Source organism: Sorex araneus, chromosome 1 (genome assembly GCF_027595985.1).
Source record: "Sorex araneus isolate mSorAra2 chromosome 1, mSorAra2.pri, whole genome shotgun sequence".
Classification (NCBI taxonomy): domain Eukaryota; kingdom Metazoa; phylum Chordata; class Mammalia; order Eulipotyphla; family Soricidae; genus Sorex; species Sorex araneus.
This window is the reverse complement of record NC_073302.1, coordinates 94303119-94326372: the sequence shown is the minus strand read 5'-3', so window position 1 is coordinate 94326372 and position 23254 is coordinate 94303119. Positions and strand designations below refer to the sequence as shown.

The 23254-nt window shown below is 39.5% G+C and overlaps 1 protein-coding gene across 9 annotated transcripts in view; it reads left to right on the top strand.

Annotated features, from left to right (window-relative positions):
- PICALM (phosphatidylinositol binding clathrin assembly protein) overlaps positions 1 to 23254 on the top strand; it is a 131385-nt gene that overhangs the window by 57283 nt on the left and 50848 nt on the right. For all 9 annotated transcript variants that reach the window (XM_055137290.1, XM_055137276.1, XM_055137282.1 and 6 more), the window contains exons 5-6: positions 17106 to 17199; positions 22867 to 22978. In XM_055137290.1, coding sequence (XP_054993265.1) covers positions 17106 to 17199; positions 22867 to 22978 — 206 coding nt within the window. The remainder of the gene's footprint in view (positions 1 to 17105; positions 17200 to 22866; positions 22979 to 23254) is intronic.

The window sequence follows — 23254 nt, the reverse complement described above, 5'->3', positions numbered from 1 at the left end:
TTCCTTTGTGTATAAGTTCCTTTTTTGATCTTGCTGTATTCAATATTCTTGCTGCATTCAATATTCTGTCTCTTTGAGTATATTCAATATTTGATATATATTCAATATTCAGTATTCAATATTCTGTCATTTTGAGTATAATGTGTTTGGAGTTTTCCTAATTGGGTCTATTTTCATAGGGACCCTTCTCGCCTTCTCTTGGTACCTGTAATCCTCAACTCTGGGAAATTCTTATCAATGATTTCTTTAACTCTTGTTTTTTCACATTTGCCCTCCTGTTCTTCAGGGACTCCAGGGATTCTTCTGTTTTCCCTCTTGAACTCATGAGTCCATATTCTCTGGTGTGCTATTCGTTTCTTGTCAGGATATTTCCCATCCTCTGTTATATAGTAGTTTCTTCCTCATCTTGGACCTCCGTGATCTTTTTGAAAAATTATTTATTATTTAATTGAATCACTACGAGATACAGTTCCAAGGTTGTTCATGACTGGGTTTCAGTCATACAATGTTCCAGTCCCCGGCCATTCACCAGTTTATATTTCCCATCATCAATGTGTCCCCCATTTCTCTCCCACCACCCTTCCCACCCTGTCCCTCTACCCCCCACTCCCAGCCTGCCCCTGCCTCTGTGACAGGTACTTCCCTCCTCTCTCCTTCCTTTCCCACCCCCTCTTTCCCTCTCCCCACCCCACCCCTTCTCCTTTGGGGCATTATGTTTGCACTGTAGGTTTCAGGTTATCATATATATCCCTTTACATCTTTTCAGCGCTCAGGACTTGTCTAAGTGATCATTTCCAACTGTCATTGTCTTACTGGTCCCTTCTCTATCCTAACGGCCCTTCCTCTGCCCTTCCGTTGTGATAAGCGTCCATCCATGAACCAGTCCTCCTTCTTCTTGTTTGTACTGTCTATGGGTATTAGTCTCATATTATACTTTTTTATATCCCACAGTGGAATTGCTGTCATTCTGTATCTTTTTTTTTTCCCTTTTTTGGAGGGGTGTTCACACCTGGTGATGCAACTGGGGTTACTCCTGGCTTTGCACTCAGGAATTACCCCTGGCGGGGCTCAGGGGACCGTATGGGATGCCAAGAATTAAACCTAGGTCAGCCGCGTGTAAGGCAGATGTCCTACCCGCTGTACTATTGTTCCAGCCCCCATCATTCTATTTCTTGATATTTTGCTCAGCTTCTGTTATTCTGCTGTTGGGTTTCTATTGACTAATATTACCTACCTTGTTCTTGATTTCTGTCATTTCTGACTGTAATAGTTTTTTATTTGACTCCCATACTTTCTTGTGCTTTGTTGATTACCTGTGCTATCATTTTTTTTTTTTAATTCATTGAACATCCTTATTGTATCACTGAAGACAGTGGCTGAGGATTTACTGGTGTTTGTCTTTATTGTATTTTCGATTGTTGAGCTTGGTGGGCTTCTACATGTTTTCTTCATTGATTTTCTAGTGTTCTTGTGCTAGGAGTGAGTCTTTGTAGTTCCCCCTCTCAACCCCCCATACTGAGAGATTAATATAGAGATTATCCTGCCTCTCTCTATCCTCCCAGAATGACAAGGAAGAATAACTGAGCAGCATGTAATTTATTGAATAGGTATGTCATATGCCTGCTTGGCCGTGCTCTTCGGACTTTGGTGTAGACTCTTAATACGGGGCTGGTCAGGTGTGGGTGGAGGCTCCTGGGACCTGCCATATAGGGAGGGTGTTTCTCTACTTTTGGAGTAGGCCCAGTGATATCAGCCAGAGGTGAGCCTCACCTGGGATGGTGGAACAGCAAGCTGAAGGTGCAGAAGGTCCAAAGTATCATTTTAAAAGCCTTTTCTGCATCCTATTAATATAGTCGTGTATGTTTTATCCTTTTGTTGGCAGTAGTGTATCTCATTAGCTGATTTGTGTATGTTGAACTATCATTGCATATGGGAGTAAATGCCATTTGATGATGATGTATAATTTTCATATATTCCTAAATTTAGTATATGCTAAGATTCTGTTGGAGATCTTTGCATTTATTTATTTTTTATTTTTTATTTTTTATTTATTTATTTATTTTGATCTTTGCATTTATGTTCATCTGCGATACTGGTTTGTAATTTTCTTTTTTTAGTGATGTCTGTGTTTTTGGAATAAAAATACTGTTGACTTTATTGAAACTGGTTGAGAAACTTTCCCCAGTATTTGGGAGGATTTTGAAAAGGGTAGGTAGTAGGTCATCTTTGAGGGTTTTTTAGAACTTATAAGTCCATCTGACTTGGGCTTTTGTTTGTTGAGAGACTTGATTACTCTTTTCTTGCTTGTAATTGTTCTGCTCAGGTTTTCTTTTCAAGATTTTGTCTTGGGGGGCCGGAGCGATAGCACAGCGGGTAGGACGTTTGCCTTGCACGCAGCCGACCCGGGTTCAATCCCCGGCATCCCATTATGGTCCCCCAAGCACCGCCAGGAGTAATTCCTGAGTGCAGAGCCAGGAGTAACCCCTGAGCATCGCTGGGTATGACCCTATAAGCAAAAAAAAAAAAAAAAAGATTTAGTCTTGGTGTATATGGTGGTAGATTTGGAAAATGAATCCATTTCTACTGAATTCTCCAGTTTAATAGCATAAAATTGTTCATGCTTATTTGTATTTCTGTATTACTTGCTCTAAATTCTCACCTTTCATGCTCTAAATTCTCACCTTTCATTCCTGATCTTCGTTATTAGGGTTTTCTCTTTTTCGAGTCTAGCTGCGGTTTTGTTGATCTTGTTTATTCTTCCCAAAGAACTCTCTTCATTGTCTTTTTGATTTCTAATTTGCTTAGTTCTCCTCTAACTTTTTTTATTTCCTCCTCCTACTGACTTCGGATTGTATATATTCTTTTAATAGTCCTTTCAAGATATGAGGTGGGGTTATTTATTTGAACTTTTTCTTATTTTCCTTAAGTAAACCTGCATTGCTCTGTACTTTGCCACCTAGGGCTTCATTTACTTCTTCATTTTTTCTGACTGTGCTGTGTTTACATATGCTTCATGTCAGCTCTTCAGTAGCGTGTTGTTTCTGGACATAAGACTTTTCCCCAACTTTCTTTTTATGGTTAGTTTCTATGTTTATAGATAGGATATGTTTATAGATATAATGTGAATTTTGTCTTAGCATGTGTTCTGTCCTGGTGAATGTCCCATATGCACTGGAGAAGTGTGTATTTGACTTTTTGGATATGGAGAGCCATGTTAATATCTACAAAGCTCAACTCTTCTGACCTTTCATTTAAGACTATTGTTTCTTTATTGATTTTTGTGGGGGGTGGAGAACTGTGCTTCATTTAGCCCATGGTGAGAGTGAATCGTTAAAAGTCTCCTAGTATGTTGCTATTACCTTTCTTCAGACCTGATAGTTGTGTTATTTATTTTGATATCACTTTATTTGGAGTGTAGATGTTAGTGAGTGCATATCTGTCAAATCCTCTTGATGAATTTTTTTATCTCGTAATCATAATATAAGGTCCATTCATGTCTCTTAATACTTTTTTAAGTTTGAAATATATTTGATGTTAAGTATGGCTGTACCTGTCTCTTTAAGACTGCCATTTTCCTTTAGTGGTTCTTCCTGTGTGTCAAAACATTATTCCCCTCGCCCTATCCATATTGCCACTCTGCCTTTTTACTGTTGAGTTCAAGCTATTGACATTATAAATGAAATTGAAGTAAAGGAATTAACTGCCATTTCATTATATGGACTTTGGGTGTTTGTGAGATTTGTCTTTCTTCTGTTGGATTTTCTCCCCAGATATTTTGTTATCTGCCTGTTGTGTGGTGATCAACTTTTGTGTGCCTTGTTTGTTTCTTCCAAGTATTTTCATTTTGAAGTTACTATGAAGTTTACACCTAAATTGCCAAGCTTATATTTTTCATTAAATTTTAAAGAATTAAGTCTTACTCATTCTGAGATACATTGTTCTCTTTTCCACATTTTATGTTTTGTATGTATTTTACTGACTGCGGGGGAGAGTTCTTTGCCTTTTATAGAAGATTATTCACTATGTAACATAAATTTAACTACTTTCTTCTGAAAAACTTTGATACCTAGCCTTAAATTTGAGTTAAATTTAAATACTCTCTGTTATCCCATAGTTCATCAGTTTGCTCGAGCAGACACCAGTAATATCTCCCTTGTGATACTTGTTGTTACTGTTTTTTGGCATATCGAATACCCGTGGGTAGGAAACTCTTGGTAGCTTGCCAGGCTCTCCAGAGGGACGGGGGAATCTAATCCGGGTCGGCCTCGTGCAAGGCAAATGCCCTACCTGTTGTGCTAGCTGGGAGAATACTCTGGGTTACATATCTTTTTCATTCATCACATTAACTGTATGATACCAGTTTCATCTGTAGTTTCATTTGATAAATTCACTGAGTTTAATGGGGTTTCTTTATATATGGGTGTTTTGCTTTTACTTCATGCTGTATCATTGATCTATACCATTTTAATGATCCTGTACCTGTATCTATCTATTTGAGTCTAGTTTGTAACAGTAGGAGCCTTCTATATCTGTGTTTCTCTCTCCTTCCTCAGATTGGGGAAATTTTCCAATATTATTTCTTCAATCTTCTGGCTTCTATTCTCCTTCCTGAAACCCCTATGATTCAGGTGGTACTTCTGTTGCGGTTCCATAAATCTCTATACTTTTCTTCATTTTAATCCTTTCTCCTTATTCTGTTCTTTTTATTAGGTTTTTTTTTTTTAATTTTAGGCACAATGATTTGTAGTAATGTTAATGACCAGGTTTTCTTTTTTTCTCTTATTATTAAGGCACTGTAATTTACTACACTATTCATAGAGTTTCAGACATAAAGTGTTCTAATACCTAATTCTACCACCAGTGTCAGCTTCCCTTCCCCAGTGCTTTCAGACTTCTTCTCATGTTCCCAGCCTGCCTCCTTGACAGATACATTTTTCCGTTTGGTTCTTGTAGTTTGGGCCTTATGCTTACAGTGTTGTTGGCTCTGTGGTTTGTATATACTTATACATTTGCACCACTGTGAACCCAGCGCTCTGGCTCCCTTACCCCCACCCCCACCCCTTACCTCCTGTACACCTTTTCTTCCTCTCCTCAGCTTTTCTGCCCTGGACTCATTTCTGTAATCTTGGGATGGGAGTATCTATATTCTCCCTTTGATACTTGCGATCTCTTGTCCTTATTATTCTATAGACAATGGGCAAATGAGATTATCTGGTATTTGTCCCTTTTGTGCCTTCATGATAACTTTTAAGATGTTTAAGTAAACTCACTGTGCCCCTCTGTTATATTTTTAGGTCAGTTCCAGTATTTCTGATGGGAGTTTTTCTCACTTTTTGTTTTAATGTCTATTTCTTCATTTTTGTGAACATCCTTAGGATTGTTGCTTTCAAGCTCTGATATGCTTGGGACTCTTCTTGGCTTTTGTCTCCATCTATCTATCAATATCTCTAAATTTCTTAGCTTCTTCCTGGTTCCATATGAGGGCTAAGGAGAGGGTCTTTGTGTAGCCTGGACAGCCTTAGGGGTTCATGCCAGCTAATTCTGGAGAGAGACTGTGGTTCTGAGTTCCAGTCAGTCTAGGTGATAACTAGGAATCTGTGGTGGTCATGAGTATCCTGTAGCGGATTTGGGATGTGACCTAGGGTTCACAGTCGCTGTTGCTTGGCAGAGTCTATGGTGTCATAGTCCAGCAGACCTGGGATGTGACTTGGGTTTGTGGTCCTAATTCAGTAGCAGTTACAATACCAAATCACCAGCATAATTACGAGGGTATTCTCATTTGCTTGCATCTGATAGCTGTCTGACGCCACGTCGGAAGTGCCTTTGTGGTACAGAGTTTATAGAGACCTATGGCACCAGACTCCATTGGTTCTGTACTACAGTTATGTGGTCAAAATCCCAAGTGGCCAGTTCTTTGCAGGCCTCAGGCTACCCCATGTGGTCACAGACTTGCATGTGGCTCATAGCTTCTATGTGGGCTTAAGAGTAGACTGGGCTCCTAGTCACAGAGCTTATCCTTCAGGACTAAGGAACATAGCAAGCTGTGGGGGTTTCCTCTTTTGGGGGAAGACTGCAACCAGATGTGGGCCAGGGGACTATTTTTGTTTAGTTGGGAGGAAGTAAATGTCATTCTGCTCAGTATTTCTTAGTGCTTAGCTTGGGGTGGGTGGGGCTTATTTCAGAATTTTCCTTCAGGATGTTTTAATTTTTTTCAAAGAGGGATCAGAGTTTCTATATCCCAGCAAAGTTGCAGGTGACCCCTAAGGGGCACACTAGAAGTTGCCCATTGCGGAGTCAGTCCCTGAATATCTTGCCCTGTGCATTCTCTTTGTCTTTCACTCCAGTGTTGTAGGAATAGAATCCTAGGGTTGGAGTATTGGGATTCTGGCTTTGCATCTCTTCTCGCAGAGCAGTTTCCACAGGCCTTCCTGCCTTAGAAATTTCACCACCAGTGTTGCTCACTATTTCACAAACTGTCCCCAGACCCCCAGTCTCACTATGGTTATACACACTTAACTTGGATTCTGGACTACTAGCTTGTTGCATCACAGTAACCTCTCCAAAAAGTGTGTTTGACTTCCCTGTATCTTTTCTGTTGGCGCTTCATGCAGGATTCAGCATGGAATCCAATTTTTGATGTAAATTTTGCTCTGATCATAGGAGAATGCTGTACAGATTCGCATTTGGCTACTTTGTTTTATCAGGTAATTTTTTTGCCAAGGATTCTTTAAATAAGGTTCTTTCAATTTTTGTGTCAGCTTTATAAGATAAAGTTTGTAAAACAAATCTCCCCCTTTAAAATCTATCATTTAGTGGTTTTATTATTTAGCATCCCAACTGTTTTATTTTATATTTTGGAGCTGCACCAGGCAGTACTCAGGACTGCCTCCTGGTGTTGTTCTCAGGGATCACTCCTGGCAAGGCTCAGGAAACCATACGTGATGCTGAGGAATCAAACCCAGTTTGGCCATGTGCGAAGGCAAACTCTAGACCACATTGTACCACTATCTCTTTGGTCCCAATCCCTACTGTTAAATTCCACAATATTGTGACTTCTTCCAAAAGAAAGCAGTCATGTCCTGTAACTTTCACCCTCCAGATTCTGGCAGTTACAAATATACATTCTATCTCTCTAGATTTGTGTATTCTGGGTAGCTCATATAAATGGATTCATATGACATATGGCTTTTTGTGTTGGGAATGGTTATTTCTCTTACTCTGATGTATTCAAGTTGGAACAGTCATGTGGTAGCATTTATTCACTTTTATGGCTGAAATATTCTTATATGGATTATACTACATTTCTGATGGACATTTAGTGACTTCTGTCTTTTGATGAGGGGCCGGCAAGAGAGAAGGAAGAGAGATAGGGGAGAGAGGGTTGCCACAGACCATCTGTGGCAAAGTTTCAGGGCCCCTGAAGGTGGACTGGTGGAATCGGCAGAAAGACACGAACGCTCTCTCTCAGGTGTTAAAAGAGGTCTCTCTGCTTTATTCAATTTCTGCATTCGTATTTATATGTTCATTTTCTTTATATGCATCTAATTTATGACTTCATTACAGCAGAAAATTAGGCAAGAATCTTTCTATCTTCCTTAATCATCTCGAACTGCACAAGTACAATATGCAAGGTTCGAAACATACAGCTCATGAACTGCATCAGAGTAGTACAATCATCATATCTGATCATGATTTCATTAACTCATTCCATTCTAAATTCTAGGGTCTTTTATTAGGCCAGTAAGGGCTATCAGGAAATCAGGTTCCTTTGTTCTTTCTCATTAAACTGTGACCAGCTCTTTCCCCACCAACAATTAAGGTTCTTTTTTTTTTTTTTCTTAATTTTAAAAATTTTATCGAATCACCATGTGATAGTTACAAGCTTTCATGTTTGGGTTACAATCTCACAATGATCAAACACCCATCCCTCCACCAGTGCACATTCCTCACCACCCATATCCCGGGTATACCCCGCCTTTCCCACCCTCCCCCTGCATGACAAACAATATTCCTCATACTCTCTACACTTGGGCATTATAGCTTGCAACACAGACACTGAGAGGTCATCGTGTTTGGTCCATTATCTACTTTCAGCATGCATCTCTCATCCCAACTGGTTCCTCTAGCCATCATTTTCTTAGTGTTCCTTTCTCTATTCCATCTGCCTTCTCCCCTCCGCTCATGAAGCAGGCTTCCAGCTATGGGGCAGTACACCTGGCCCTTGTATCTACCGTCCTTGGGTGTTAGCCTCATGTGATGCTATCCTACACTCCACAGATGAGTGCAGTCCCTCTGTGTCTGTCCCTCTCTTTCTGACTCATTTCACTTAGCATGTACTCTCCATGTTTATCCATTTATAAGCAAGTTTCATGACTTCATCTCTCCTAACAGCTGCATAGTATTCCATTGTGTAGATGTACCAACGTTTCTTTAACCAGTCATCTGGTCTAGGGCACTTAGGTTGTTTCAGATTTGGGCTATTGTGAACAGTGCTGCAATGAATATATAGGTAACTTCTACTGTGCTTTTTTTGCATCTTCAGGTATATTCCCAGAAGTGGTATTGTAGGGTCATATGGAAGCTCAATTTCTAGTTTTTGAAGGACTGTCCATATTGTTTTCCAGAAAGGCTGGGCCAGTCGACATTCCCACCAACAGTGAAAGAACGTCCCTTTTCCCCACATCCACGCCAGCACTGTTTGCTTTTCTTTTGAATGTGTGCCAATCTCTGTGGTGTGAGATGGTATCTCATTGTTGTTTTATTTGCATCTCCCTGGTGACTAGCGATGTGAAGCATTTTTTCATGTGCCTTCTGGCCATTTGTATTTCTTTCTTGAGGAAACTTCTGTTCATTTCTTCTCCCCATGTTTTGATGGGGTTGGAAGTTTTTTCTTATACAATTCTACTAGTGTCTTGTATATCCTGGATATTAATCCCTTATCAGATGGGTATTGGGTAAATATTCTTTCCCATTCTATGGGCTCTTTCTGTATTTTGGTCACTGTTTCTTTTGAAGTGCAGAAGTTTCTTAGTTTGATGGAGTTCCATTTGTTTATGTTTGTTTTCACTTGCATGGTCAGTGCTGTTTCATCCTTAAAGATGCTTTTAGCTTCAATGTCATGGAGAGTTCTGCCTACATTTTCTTCTATGAACGTTATAGATTCGTGTCTGATATTGAGGTCTTTAATCCACTTTGGTCTAACTTTTGTGCCTGGCATTAGACAGAGGTCAGAGTTCATTTTTTTGCAGGTAGCTATCCAGTTTTCCCAGCACCACTTGTTGAAGAGGCTTTCCTTGTTCCACTTTACATTTCTTGCTCCTTTGTCAAAGATTAAGTGGCCATATATTTGGGGGTCTGTGACAGGATATTCACCTCTGTTCCATTTGTCTGCAGGTCTGTTTTTATCCCAGTACCATGCTCTTTTAATTAGTGCTGCTTTGTAGTAGAGATAGAAGTTGGGGAAGGTGACGCCACCCATCTTTTTTCCAAGGATTGCTTTAGCTATTCGTGGGGGTTTATTGTTCCAAATAATTATTCAGGAGTGTTTTGTCTATTTCTTTGGAAAATGTCATGGGTATCCTGATAGGGACTACATTAAATTTGTATAGTGCTTTGGGCAGTATTGCCATTTTGATACCGTTAATTCTTCCTATCCATGAGCAGGGGATATGTCTCCATTTCCTAGTGTCCTCCTTTATTTCTTGAAGTAGTGTTTTGTAATTTTCCTTGTATAGGTCCTTCACCTCTTTGTTTAAGCTGATTCGAAGGTACTTGATCTTCTGAGGTACTATTGTGAACGGGATTGTTTTTTTAATGTCTCTTTCTTCTTTTCATTATTTGTATATAAGAAAGCCATGGGCTTTGGGGTGTTGATTTTGTAGCCTGCCACTTTACTATATCATATAGACTTATTGTTTCTAGGAGCTTTTCTGTAGAGTCTTTAGGGCTTTCCAAGTATAGTATCATATTGTCTGCAAATAGTGATAACTTGATCTCTTCCCTTCCTATCTGTATGACCTTGATATCTTTTTCTTGTCTAACTGCTATGGCCAGGACTTCCAGTACTATATTGAATAGGAGTGGCGAAAGTAGGCAACCTTGCCTTGTGCCAGATGTTAAAGGGAAGGCTTTCAATTTTTCCCTATTGAGAATGATACTTGCTGTGGGGTTTTGGTAGATGGTTTTGACTATATTGAGTCAAATGCCCATTCTGCCTTCAATGCCCATTCTGCTGAGAGTTTTCATCATAAATGGGTGCTGAATCTTGTCAAATGCTTTCTCTGCATCTATTGATATGATCATATGGTTTTTATTATTTCTTTTATTAATATGATCAATTGTGTTGATTGACTTGCGAATGTTAAACCATCCTTGCATCCCTGGGATGAATCCTACTTGGTCATGGTGTATGATCTTTTTGATGAGTCATTGGAGTCTATTTGCTAATTTTTTTTGAGGATCTTTGCATCTGTGTTCATCTGGGATATCAGTCTGTAATTCTCTTTCTTTGTGGTATCTTTTTCTGTTTTTGGTATCAGGGTGATATTTGCTTCACAGAAACTGTTTGGAAGTGTTTTTGAGACTACAATTTTCCTGGAAAAGCTTAAAGAGGACTGGTACTTGAGTAAGTCCTCTTTAAAGGTTTGGAAGAATTCACTAGTAAATCAATCTGGGCCAGGACTTTAGTGCTTGGGGAGACTTTTTATTACCATTTCAATTTCTTTGATGGTGATGGGTCTGTTCAGGTATTCCAGGTCTTCTTGGTTCAGCCTTGGGAGCTATAGGAGTCTAGGAATTTATCCATTTCCTCGAGGTTTTCATGTTTCATGGCATAAAGATTCTCAAAGTAATCTCTGAGGATCCTTTGAATTTCTGTAATTTGTTATAATGTCTCCCAAGAATTAAGGTTCCAGTCTGCCTTATAAGATTATATTTAACAAATACCACAATGGCCTACTGTGCCTTATTCTTTGCCAAAGAGTTAATGTGTCATATTTTTTATGCTTTTTATTCGGTATACCTATTTCCCCGGGCTGTAATGTCCCAGTTAAAGGTTGAGGCTTGACAGGGACTGTTTGTACTTTTCCTCTTTGTGGGTACCATATTTTGTTATCATCTAAGCAGGGCCATTTTTAGTCATCATGATGGATACAGCTCTTCTCCTAACTCAGGGCCATGTAGGGCTTTTCCTGTTTCTACTTTGTCTTTTGTATTCAAATTTGCTTAATATATTTGGGGGTTTCTATGTATCTGTTAGTTCACATTTCTGTAAGCCATTCATAAATTTTCTGATCCAGCTGGTTATCTCCCAGTGTGTGTTTTATGTGAGCTGAATCTCCAGTCATTCTCCTAGAACTCCCAAAACTAAACATACAGATTAACCACAATGCAAACATTGTGAGTATACTGATTTTAAGAAGCGGGGGCGGGAGGGGGCAGGAAGAAGCATTCCTTGAATGTCCTTCCACCATGTGTGGACCTTGTCACACTGCAGGGCTGGTAGAAATGGCAAGTGGTGAGCAAAGTGCTTCCCTTGCACATGGCTTATCAGGTTTGTTCCCAGGCACCCTGTCTATTCCCCTGAGCACACTTGTTGGGTTGTTGGATATCATTGGTTTGTCCTTTCCCCCTTGCCACTAGGAGCTTAGGTATATCAGTCACGCCCATCAAAGTGCTCCTGAGTCACTCCCATTCCTTTGTTTATCTGTAACCACTTCTACCAGTTTATCTGCTCTTGCTCTAATCAAACTCTTAATTTGTAAGGTCAGACAGACCTTGCTAGGACAGTGTAAGTTAATATTGTCTTTACGTTAATATTGTCTTTCTCCTCTCTTACGTGTTTTGAATAGTTTACCTTAAAACAATATCCTCTTTGTATGGACAAAGAAAGACATTTATTAATATGCTTTGGTAACATGGGATTTAATTGGCTTCAAATATTATTCGTTCCCGGAGATCTGCTTTCTTGACTTAAGCCTCAGCTGGCCTTGCTTCCTAGCACCCCCAAAAGCAGGGTCCCGACAAAGGACACGGGACGGACCCAGGGCAAGGGGTGAGTTGTGTGCTACCCTGGCATCGAGATGGGCCTGGCCAAAGCGCCTAATGCTTAACTATATGTTAAGAGCTTGGTCATGGGCATGTGTCATGTCATGATGACATGTCATGTCATGATGAGGAGACAAGGGCCCTGCTAGGGCTAGGAAAGACTAATCTGGCCTGAGTGCTGTAGTCTGAGATTGAGGTGACCCCTGGAGAGCAATTCTATAAGCTTAATGCATCTCGTGCTATGTCCATACAAAATGATTTATAATATGAATACTTATATGTCAGTCGGACAAAGAGAGGAGAAACACACCCAAGGAATTCCACTCTTGGGCTGATGTCCCGCTGAGAGAGATTCTGTCCTAGTGAAAGCATCCCCTAAGGGATAGAACTTTACCCCCTATGGACTGTAACCACACCTATTGTGTAAACCAGGCCGCTGCATCATCTGGGGAGGATGTGGGGGATTTAAGGTAGCTGTATGAGGAGGCAGGGGCGAGTTGGAATGGAAGCAGGAGGGAGAATGAAGTAGTATGGGGGAGGAAGAAGCAGGAGGAGAATCAGAGGAGAATGGAGAAAGAAGATCGGAATAAACTGCAGTGAGACCAAACATCTTGGCTCTGTCCCTTCCCTCGCCCACGCTTTTCTTTTTATTTTTGTGTTTTACACATTGGGTGTGGCTAAAAAATTGCTGATTGGGTATGAAAACTTACATTTAGCTTTTTGAAGAGTCATCAAACTAGTTAGTTGAGCAATTTTATTTAATTGTGGGGTCAGGGAGACTGAAATGGTTTGTCCCTCTCCAACTTTGCTCAGAGATCACTCCTAACTCTGTGCTCAAGGGTCATTTCTGCTGGTGCTTGGGAGACCATATGCAGTGGCTCTGTTCTCAAGGATCACTTCTCTTTTTCGTTTGTTTTTGTTTTTGTTTTTTGCCTTTTGGGGGTCATGCAGCTTAGGGGTTACTCCTGGCTCTGCACTCAGAAATTACTCCTGATGATGCTCAGGGAACCTTATGGGATGCCAAGTTTGAACCCAGGTCAGTTCGATGCTATTGCTCCGGGCCCCTTTGCTAGTTTTTAAATGAGCTTATTTGTCTTTTCCATGAGTCACAAGAAGTCTTGAATATACAGATGTGAACACCAGAGCATCAGGGTATATTTTCTTTCCTTTGGTGCTTGCTTTTGGAAATAAGTGTAGGAAAACATTGCTGCTGGTTCAATTTCATAAAGATTTACTTCAAGCTCTTTCGTTTTTAAATCTATTTTGAATTTCATATATAGAGTGACATGTTAGAAAAAAAATTATACTTTCATATCTTTCATATATGGATATCACAAGGCTTTTGATTTGTCTTGAGATCTTCTTGGAATTAATTGGTCATACATGTAAAAGCTATCTTTGATTTTCAGTTCTATGCAATTAATATCTATTCTCATGCCAGTCTTTGTTTTGGAGGGCACATCCTTTGGTGCTCAGGATCTATTTTTGGTTCTGTGCTCAGGAGTGACACTTGGCAGTGCTTAGGGACCACATGTAGTGCCTAGATTTTGGCCGCTGTTGCCACATGCAATGCCATACATTTTATACTATCTCTGACCCATTTTGCCACTCATTGTTACTTCGCTGTAATTTTTTATTATTAATGTAGGAGTATTTTTATTCAGCCATTGATAAAGCTGATTTCACATTACTTTTCTGAAAAATTCAGAATGTTAATTTAATTAATTTTTTATTATTATTATTTAAATCACCGGAAGATACAGTTTCAAAGCTTTCTTGTTTGAGTTTCAGTCTTACAATGATTGCTCACCCTTCACTGGTGCATATCTTCCACCACCAAAAACCCCAGTATCCCCCCATCCCACCCTCCCCCTTCCTCTGTGGCAGTCTCCCCCATACTCTCTTTTGTATTGCTTGTTATGAATAGCATAAGATGTCTTGGTGCATGCTCCTGGAATTCTAAGTTTTAGATAATTAAAGATTCCTTTGTGTGTCTCTGGATCTGGACCTCTGCGATGGAGCTTAAGTAGCAGCCAGAGGCAGTTTGTGGGCATGACCTCCAGGGTCCCACAGGGATGGGGGACTGAGAGGGACCAGCCCATCCCCTGTCCCTTGAGGCCTGGAGTTTGCTGTCACTGAACCCATGTACCTGCACTTCTCATTGGGTTCTGGAAATTGGCCGCTGCCAGGGTTTATTAGGGGGCAGGTCGAGGGACAACCCTTGCCCTGTCTGAGGCACCCCACTTTGCCCTAAGTTTTGAGAGGTATGGTAATACTTTTAATTTTCAAAGTTGTTTCAATCATTTTAGTTTAATTAATTTCAGTTTTAGGATCAGGTCATCAGTTTTTGCAAAAAAGACAGCTAGAATTTGGTAGTAGTTGCATTGAATTTGGGGAGGATTGCATTGTAACACATTGTTTCTAATCCATCAGCATACTATTGTTCCTGCCAGGGTTGGCTTAGGAACATATGCATCCCAGGTGGCAAGCACCTTACCCCTGCACTACCAGGCCTCCATGGTCACATTCTTAAATCAAGTTTATTACAGAATCAGTGCTAAGAGTTGACATTTTAGTAGAAAACAAATTACCTTTTATAAAGCTATTTCAGATTACTGACTGGAGTACAGTTGTAATAACTGTACACTTTGTTATTTTATCCCCACCCTCTGGGGCAGTGTATCTCTCTAGGTGCTCTTTTTCTTTTACAGATCAGCAGTGGTTCTGTGTCTGTCTGTCTCTAACTCCCTGCAGTGCTGGTGCTCTGTTGCTGAGCCTAGTCTCTTGGTCTGGCATTTTATTTTACAAAAGATTACATTTGATCTTTATTTATTGCCTTTTGATTTTTTTCCAGTTGGGGGTGGGGCACTTCTTTAAGGACTTACTTTTCTTTATTCTTTTCTTTTTTTAATTTTTTAAATTTTATTGAATCACCGTGAGATAGTTACAAGCTTTCATGTTTGGGTTATAATTTCACAATGATCAAGCATCCGTCCCTCCACCTGTGCACATTCCCCACCACCAATATCCTGGGTATACCCCCCCTTTCCCACAAAAGGTTACAAAAGTACTGTTTTGGAGTCTAATTGTAACTGGGTTTATATAATGACCCCTACAACACATCAGTTCCCTGGCCTTACTAACCCTAAAAATTTTGTCATTTGTAAAATGGGGTCAGGACCATGGAATTTTTGTAAGAATTTGAGGAAAAAAACAACTCCACATCCTTATATGTAATCTATTACTTGTCTTTAGTTGTATACCTTAGGAGGCCCAATTTTTTAAGAGGCCCAATTTCTTTCTCTCTCTCTCTCTCCCTCCCTCCCTCTCTCTCTCTCTCTCTCTCTCTCTCTCTTTCTTTCTTTTTGGGTCACACCCAGCAATGCACAGGGGTTACTCCTGGCTCTGCACTCAGGAATGCGGTGCTCAGGGGACCATATGGAATGCTGGAATTGAACTCTGGTCGGCTGCATGCAAGGCAAACGCCCTAACAGTAATTTGCCAGTTTTGTAAATTGCTAGTTTATTTAGCACTGCTATTATCTTTAGAAAATCATAAATCTTTTTTAGAATTATTTAGCAGTGTTTTATTTTTAATTTTTTAACTTAATTTTTATAAAGTTGTTCACAGTAGTTATATTTAATATTCAAACACCAGTCCCACCACCATTGCACCTTCCCACTGCCATATTTTGAATGTTTTCTACCCCAGATCACAAATTGTGCCCCCCAAAGCAGAACTGAAACAATTAACTTAGTATTGCGTGTTATAAATAATATGCTAAAATGGTCCAATAAAGTTTCCTTAGAGGAAAGTGTGTGAAGATTGTTGTATTTCACCCTGGAGCTATAAGGCCCTTGTATAAGAGATTACTAACATGTTAGTTAGCCCCCATCAAATGTGTGCTACTCTTGGTACATCAGTGGTTTAGAGTATGAGAGGTTGTGCGGCCTCCTGCTCCAGGAATTCTGAAATTTAGAGTGCGATTATACAGCAGATTTACTCATGGGTGAGTCTTGTCCCAGTCTGTGGAGAGCGACCATGAGCATGGCAGCAGTTGGGTTCTGGAGGTTTTCAATGGCTTCGAGGGCTCTGTTAGGGTGGGAAGGGGAACTCAGCCCCCCACCCCGACCTCCCCTCGAGGTTGAGGACAGCCTGGCATGGGTCTGGAGGCATTTCTGTGCCATGTTGTTCTATGTTACTCTCTTCGGGAGCTTTTTTTTTTTTTCTTTTTAGTATATTTTATTTTTAAAATCTCCTTTTCTGACTATTTCTTAACCGCATGATTAGAGTGACTTGGGGGATTAATAATAAAATGGCTTAAAAAATTGAATGCATTGCACTGATCATGGAGTCTTGAATAAAATATCTTACAAAATGCTCAACGTGACATTTACTTGCTGTTTCTGCCCTGTCTTTACTGAGTTGAAGCAAGTTGTCTTTTGTTCTGTATTGGTTTTGGTTTCAGGCTGTACTCAGATGGTGCTTGAGACTTATTCATGGCTCTGCACTTAGGGATCACTCCTGCCAGTGCTTGGGGGACCATAGGAAGTTCTGGGTATCTAACTAGGGTCAGCCTTCATTCAAAGCAATCTCTTCCCCCCCTCCCCCCCACCCCACTCTTGTCTCTCCCCGCTCTCTCACCCTATCCCACTCCCTCTCCCACTCCCTCCCTGTCTCCCTCTCCCACTCCCCTCTATATATATTTTTAAGCTATAAAACAGCTCTTTTACATACATGAGTAGTGTGAGGAGCAAGTGATTTCCTTATGTGAAAAATACATTTTAAGCCTTATTTTTTTGAAAAACAACCATATAAAATTTCTTTTTGTTGTTTACAGCTAATATTTTTGTTTCTTTTTTGTTACTTTCATTGTTGAGTGGGCATATGTGTATTGGACATGCAGTGTTTCCTATTTTTGCTTTAGGTGTCTAGTTCATTAGTGACTTAAAATACGTGAAATTTTATATCACCTCTATATCCTATGTTTAAGTAGTGAACCAGGTGGGAATTAGAATAGTAGATTTAAATAAAAATATTTTTCTTTTTCTTAAAAACAGGGCTGATGGAGTTATGAGAACTATGAACACAGAAAAGCTCCTAAAAACTGTACCCATTATTCAAAATCAAATGGACGCCCTTCTTGACTTTAATGTAAGTTGATCGCACTGATGCTTTTATAAGAACTAAAATAAAAATTGGACATCGATCAGTTTTTACAAATTTAGTTTTTTCATGTATATACCTATTTGGCTAAGGAATTGTGGTCCAGAATAAAATTACTTTTCATTTTTATAATTGATTTAGATTTACCCTAATTTCTTGAGTGGTGCTTACATAGTTTAAGAATTAAGAATGATATGTAGGTAAAGTGATGGAAAAATGAAAAGATTTGTCTGGAAACCTTTTTTATAATGAATTTTAGGTTTTAAAATGTATAGACATACTTTGGAGATAATAGACATACTTTGGAGATAATTGAAGGGTTGGTTATGAACCATCATAATAAAGCAACTATCACAATAAAGAAGTCAGATCTAGTTTTTATTTTAGCATCCTTATCACAATCTCTTTCTCCAACATGGCTGTAAATAAAGAATTCCATACAAAAGCCACAGTGCCAGCTTCATGAAAACAAAAGAAATAACTCAGATACATAAGGAAAAAAAATTCTATAGGGGACAAAAGTAAACCTACGTTTTTAAAGTGATGAGTTGCCAGAAGGCAAAATATAAAGATTCAGAATTGGAAGCAATAAAAAATTGAGAAGAGCCATCATAACAGAACTTAAGGAACAGAGAAGCAATTTTCAAATATCAAAAGAGATTTACATGAACACAAGGATTTTTTTTTTCCACCTCTCATCTCTCCCACCCCCATTCTGCCTCTATGGCAGGCTCACTCTCTTTCTCTCTCTCTCTCCTCTCTCTCTCTCTCTCTCTGTCTCTCCCCTTCTTTCCCTCTCCTCTCCCCTTCTCCTCTCCCCCTGCCCCTTCCCTCTCTCTCTCCCTTTCTCATCCCTCTTCCCATTCTCCCCACTTTGGGCATTTCGGAACACTTGGTTCTGGTGCTGCATAATCATTCCCAGCAATTACTGTCATCCTGGTCCCTTCTCTGTCTTACCTACCCTCTGCCCCACACACACTTGTGCTCCATTCCAACCTTTGGCTAGTCCTCCTAGCTCTTGTTTTCCCTGACTTGCACAAGGAATTCTTAAAGAGAAAAATTTCAAACAGATGCTGCAATGAAGAGCCCAATGAATAAAATTTAACCTAGGAGTCCAGGGATAGCTAAGTGATAGAGCACATATTTGGCAGGAACGAGACTTGTGAGACACAGGGAGTATGATCTCTGGCACAGGCCCAGGTGAGATCCCAGTATCTTTGCTGTTTGGACTCCTCAGTGTCACAGTAAAAGTGTGTAACCCTTGGTAAGTGTTGAAACCAAAATGCACTAGCATCACAAAACAAGTATGTATGACTCCTGGTAATCACAAAAAACAGTGAAGGGAAGGGGGAAAATGGAAGAAATGCGAAGCAAAAAAATTCAGGGGGCTGGACAGTTAGTACTGCAAAGTATGCATGTGTCCAACCTGGGTTCGATCCCCATACCTCATCTGGTATGATACCTTGTATGATACTTGAGCATTGCCAGGAGTGATCCCTGAGGGCAGACAGGAGTAAGCCCTGCATGCAGTCACGTGTGGCCCCCCCAAAAAAAACCAAAAATATTCTGCCCAACAGAGCAGGTTAACTTAATCTTGCTGAAGAAAGATTATCAAAAATAAAAGTACATCAGTCACTGAAATGGAGGAAAAGGAAATAAGATTTAGGAAAATGAAGAAAACCTATGAAAAGTATCAACTGCATTAAAAGGGCATTATCAAGAGTACAGTTATATCAAAAGGTGGAGAGACGGGGTTAGAGTGCATATTCAAAGACACAGTACTGGAGATCTTTCCAAGTATAAAGAAAAAAATTAGCCATAAATATCCAGGAAGCTAAGAAAATGTTTGAATATTTAATGTAAACCACCTATACCGGGGCTTATTATGTTAAATTATCAAAAGTCACTGATAAAACATAGCTGCATGTGGCCCAACCCAGTCCCCTACCAAATAATATACAGAGACACTTCTGTCAGGCTTTCATTCTACTTCTCAGCAAAAAAACTTTAAGGCTAGAGGAGAGCAGAATGACAGCACAGTCACAGTGTCTCAGAAAAGACAGAATTTGCCAACCAAGAATGCATGTTTGTCTTTTGAAAGAGGGGCCTGCCAAGTAATGCTCGGGAGGCTTGGGGATCTCTTTTGGCAGTTCTTAGTTCAGTGCAAGAACCTCCAGATGCAGTGCTGCGAGCATTCTGCAGTGCTGGGGTCACCTGGGCCACCCTGATAGTGCTTATGGGCCACTTTGGGAAACACTGATATTTAATATGCAAATTAGAGTCATTAGATAGAAATTATATAAAGTAAAAAATAAACTTTGGTGATGAAAAGAAAAGACCAAGTACTATTGTTTTCACATCTGGTATAATACTTCAAATTAAACAAGTTAACAAGAGGCAAAGATGGACACTATTAAATAAAGGATTAGTCAGTATAGCAGGAATATAGAACAATCATCAGTATATATAAACCCAACATGGTAGCACCCAGTTGCACAAAATATTTTTATTTTATTGCTAATTTCTTAGTGGTGCCAGGAATTGAACCCTGGGCTTCACTTGTGCGGCAGGGTGCTTTACCTGTAGAGCCACATCTTAGTCCTATAAAACAAATAATCATTGATCTCAAAGAATACATTGACAGTAACAATATACAAGAATACATTGCAGGTGTTTTCAACATACCTCTTAAAAGGTTATTTAGACAATATTAAGGAAATTGCGTTAAATGGTATGATAAAAAGATGAACTTAATATGCATAAATTTCCATTCTCAAGGAAAAAGTATTATGTGTATTTCTCAAGTGTACATGAGAAGATAGCCTGAACTAAAGGATGGGAAGAATAAATGTTATTAAAACTTACATCTAAAGCAATGTACACATTGAATTCAATCCCAGTGAGAATCCCAAGGATTTTTTCCGAGACACCTAGAACAAACAGTTCTGAAATTTGTATGAATCCACAAAAGACCTTGAATAAGCAAAGCAGTTTGAGAAAATGGCAGTATCATGCCCCATATAAAGATTTTGCTTGTGAATAGCTGACTTAAGTTTTCACTTTTGTGTGCACTCTAGGATTCTGAGCATGGCATTATTGAGAGGGGAGGAGGGGACTAGAGGTAGATCAGTGGGTGAGGACATGTGTTTTCACATGCAGGGAGCTCAGGTTCAGTCTCCAGCTCTCTTGACCCTCTGCGCAACACTTGCCAGAAGCAACCCATGGACAGCCGAGTTGGGAGTAGCCGCCAAGCACTGGCCAGGTCAGGCCTCAAAACAACAAAAACTAGAAATAAAGGAAGGGGCAAGTTCAGATATACTTACAAAACAGCCTGTTTTGGTGTATTTGTTTTAATAACTATTACTGGCTGAAAGTTGCCAGCTTTGTCATTTGCAGTACATTAGGTATTAGCATTTTCAGCAATTTTCTTGTGTGTGTGTGGGGGGGGTCCCTCTCAATGTCTTAACTTTCTTGAGTATAAATGAGTAAATTAAACTGTTAAAAAATATCAAGCGGAAATTATTTTTGGCTGTAATTGGTAGTCTTTTAGTTCTTTCAGGGTAAGGACCAGATCTGTTATATTCCCTATAACCTGTATTTCCCCGTTGTCAGTAGAACATGACACATCATGTTCATTGAGCATTCAATAAATGAATCCTGGAGTGCTTCCTAGACTTAAATAAGATTTATCAAATCATTGCCTGTTTTATATGGTTTGTGAACTAAAAATGATTTTCACTCTTTAAATGTTTATTAGTTAAAGGATTGTATTGACAGGTGAGAACTGTGCGTAACTTTATTAGTTTTTGTTTTGGGGGCTACTCCTTGCTCTTTGCTCAGGATTTGTTTCCTGGCAGAACTCAGGGAACCATGCAGTAGTTCCAAGGATCAACCCACGGCCCCTCTCATGTAGATTTTAAACACTAGCCCCCTGAATTCTCTCCTCAACTCTACAGACAAGGAGAGGCAGCTCAGGTTTAGGTTCTGCCCTCAGTGCCACATAGCCCAGTACCTTCAGCAGCATCACCAGAGCCCTGAGCTCCCAGCCCGTCCTCGCTGCCTTGATTGCTATTCTGAAGGTTCCTGCTGCCATTATTCCATGCCCTGTCCCCCCCGAAGATTAGCTTACTAGGAATACAATCCATAATATAGACTTAAGTTTTTGACTTTACAAATGGCATCCAAGTGTTAATGTAATCCATAGCTTTACTATTTTGAATTTTGAATTCTGATCTTTTCTCTAGTTACTAAGAGGCAGTATGATAGTCCTTTGTGGTATGGGGCAGCTGCTAGCCTTCAGCACGAGGGAATCACATGACATACGCTGAAGAGATTCCCAGATTTATTTGGTCTGCTGGCTCTTTTTTAGGAAAAAAGAAGCCACTAGCATTTCTACCACTGTAAATCTATCCAAGGCTATTATAGCTCCCACCTAGATCATTACAGGACCCCCTGCTCCCTACCTTACTGTCCACTTTGGGGAATACTGAAGTCTGTAGTATTCTGTGCCTGGACATGGCATTTTATGCTTTCTCATTCCTTCATGTTTGCAAAATACCTGTGTGTCTGATACTCCATCATTCTACTCTCTATTATAAAATAAAAATTATGTTAATGATTTTGCTTCACTGTAGGCTAATGTGTTTGGGCACATTTAAGGTGGTAGCTTAAACAATGATAAGTTCCGTATGCTAGATAAGTTCCATATGCTAGTTATATTAAATGCATTTTTTATTTAAAATGTTTTCAACTCAAAATGGGTTCATTGTGGGGTTGAAGTGATAGTATAGCTGGCTGGGCACTTGCCTTGCAAGCTGCCAAATCAGGTTTGATCCCTGGCACTCTATATGGACCCCTGACCCCTACCAGGAGTGATCCATGAGCACAGAGCCAGGAGTAGGCCCTGAGCACAGCCAGGTGTGGCATTCCCTCCTCTTCCCCAAAAGATGTAACTCCCTCGTGAATGAAGAAAAATTTGTATAGGAAGACGTTTCTCTGGAGGGAAAATGTATAACATATGTTCTGCCTACTCAATGCCTTGGTTAAATTCATTTAATAAATACTTGAAAATGCATTTAATAAATCTTCATTTAAATTTTCTGAGTAAACCCTTTGTGATTCAGAATTAACTTTTACTTAGGAATTGACTCTATTTGGTAATAAAGACTACTTAATGTTGAAATATACTTAATAAGGACTTTTGATAAAGTGAGGGATTTTAAGAGTTATTAATTTGTCATAAGTGGCTTATTTATGAAATACAATGAGTATTGTGAGTTATTCGTGATTTTTTTTATAAGCCTGAGTGCTTTTAGATTCTCTTACTTTCTTATAGGCTACAACCCTATAAGAATTAAGTGTCCTTTTATCTAAACCATGTAAACATTTCAATTGATTGTATTTTAGTTTTAAGGAAGTCATTGGCATTTAGGCCTGCAGAACTGAGTTTGCCATTGGGATAGGACGTGGTGTTAAGGATCCCGGGGGAGTGACACTTGCACTCTGCTGGTGGGTGTGGTGTGGGAGTCTTGCATGTCTGAAACACTCCTATTTACACTGTTCTAAATTGTGGTGCCAGATAAAAATTGGAAGAGATCTTTAAAAAAAAAAATCAACAAAAAACATAACAATTTTTTTTTGACAATTTTCCCGCAGGTTAATAGCAATGAACTTACAAATGGGGTAATAAATGCTGCCTTCATGCTCCTGTTCAAAGATGCCATTAGACTGTTTGCAGCATACAATGAAGGAATTATTAACCTGTTGGGTAAATACTGCTATTTTATTATTTTATTATTTAGTATCATGGATGCATACTTTTTGTCTGTATTAGGACTTTTTACTTAAAATTGCCTGGAATATATCACTGAGATATATTCATTCATTTTAACAATTGGGAAAAAGTATTTTGTCTTGATGGTAAGTGACTAAATTTTTTTTTCTTTTGGCTTTGGGGCTACACAGAACAATTGTTCAGACTATTCTCAGCTCTGTGCCGTTGGGAGCTTGTGTTCCTGACCATTGTGGCCTTGAGCCTCTGAAT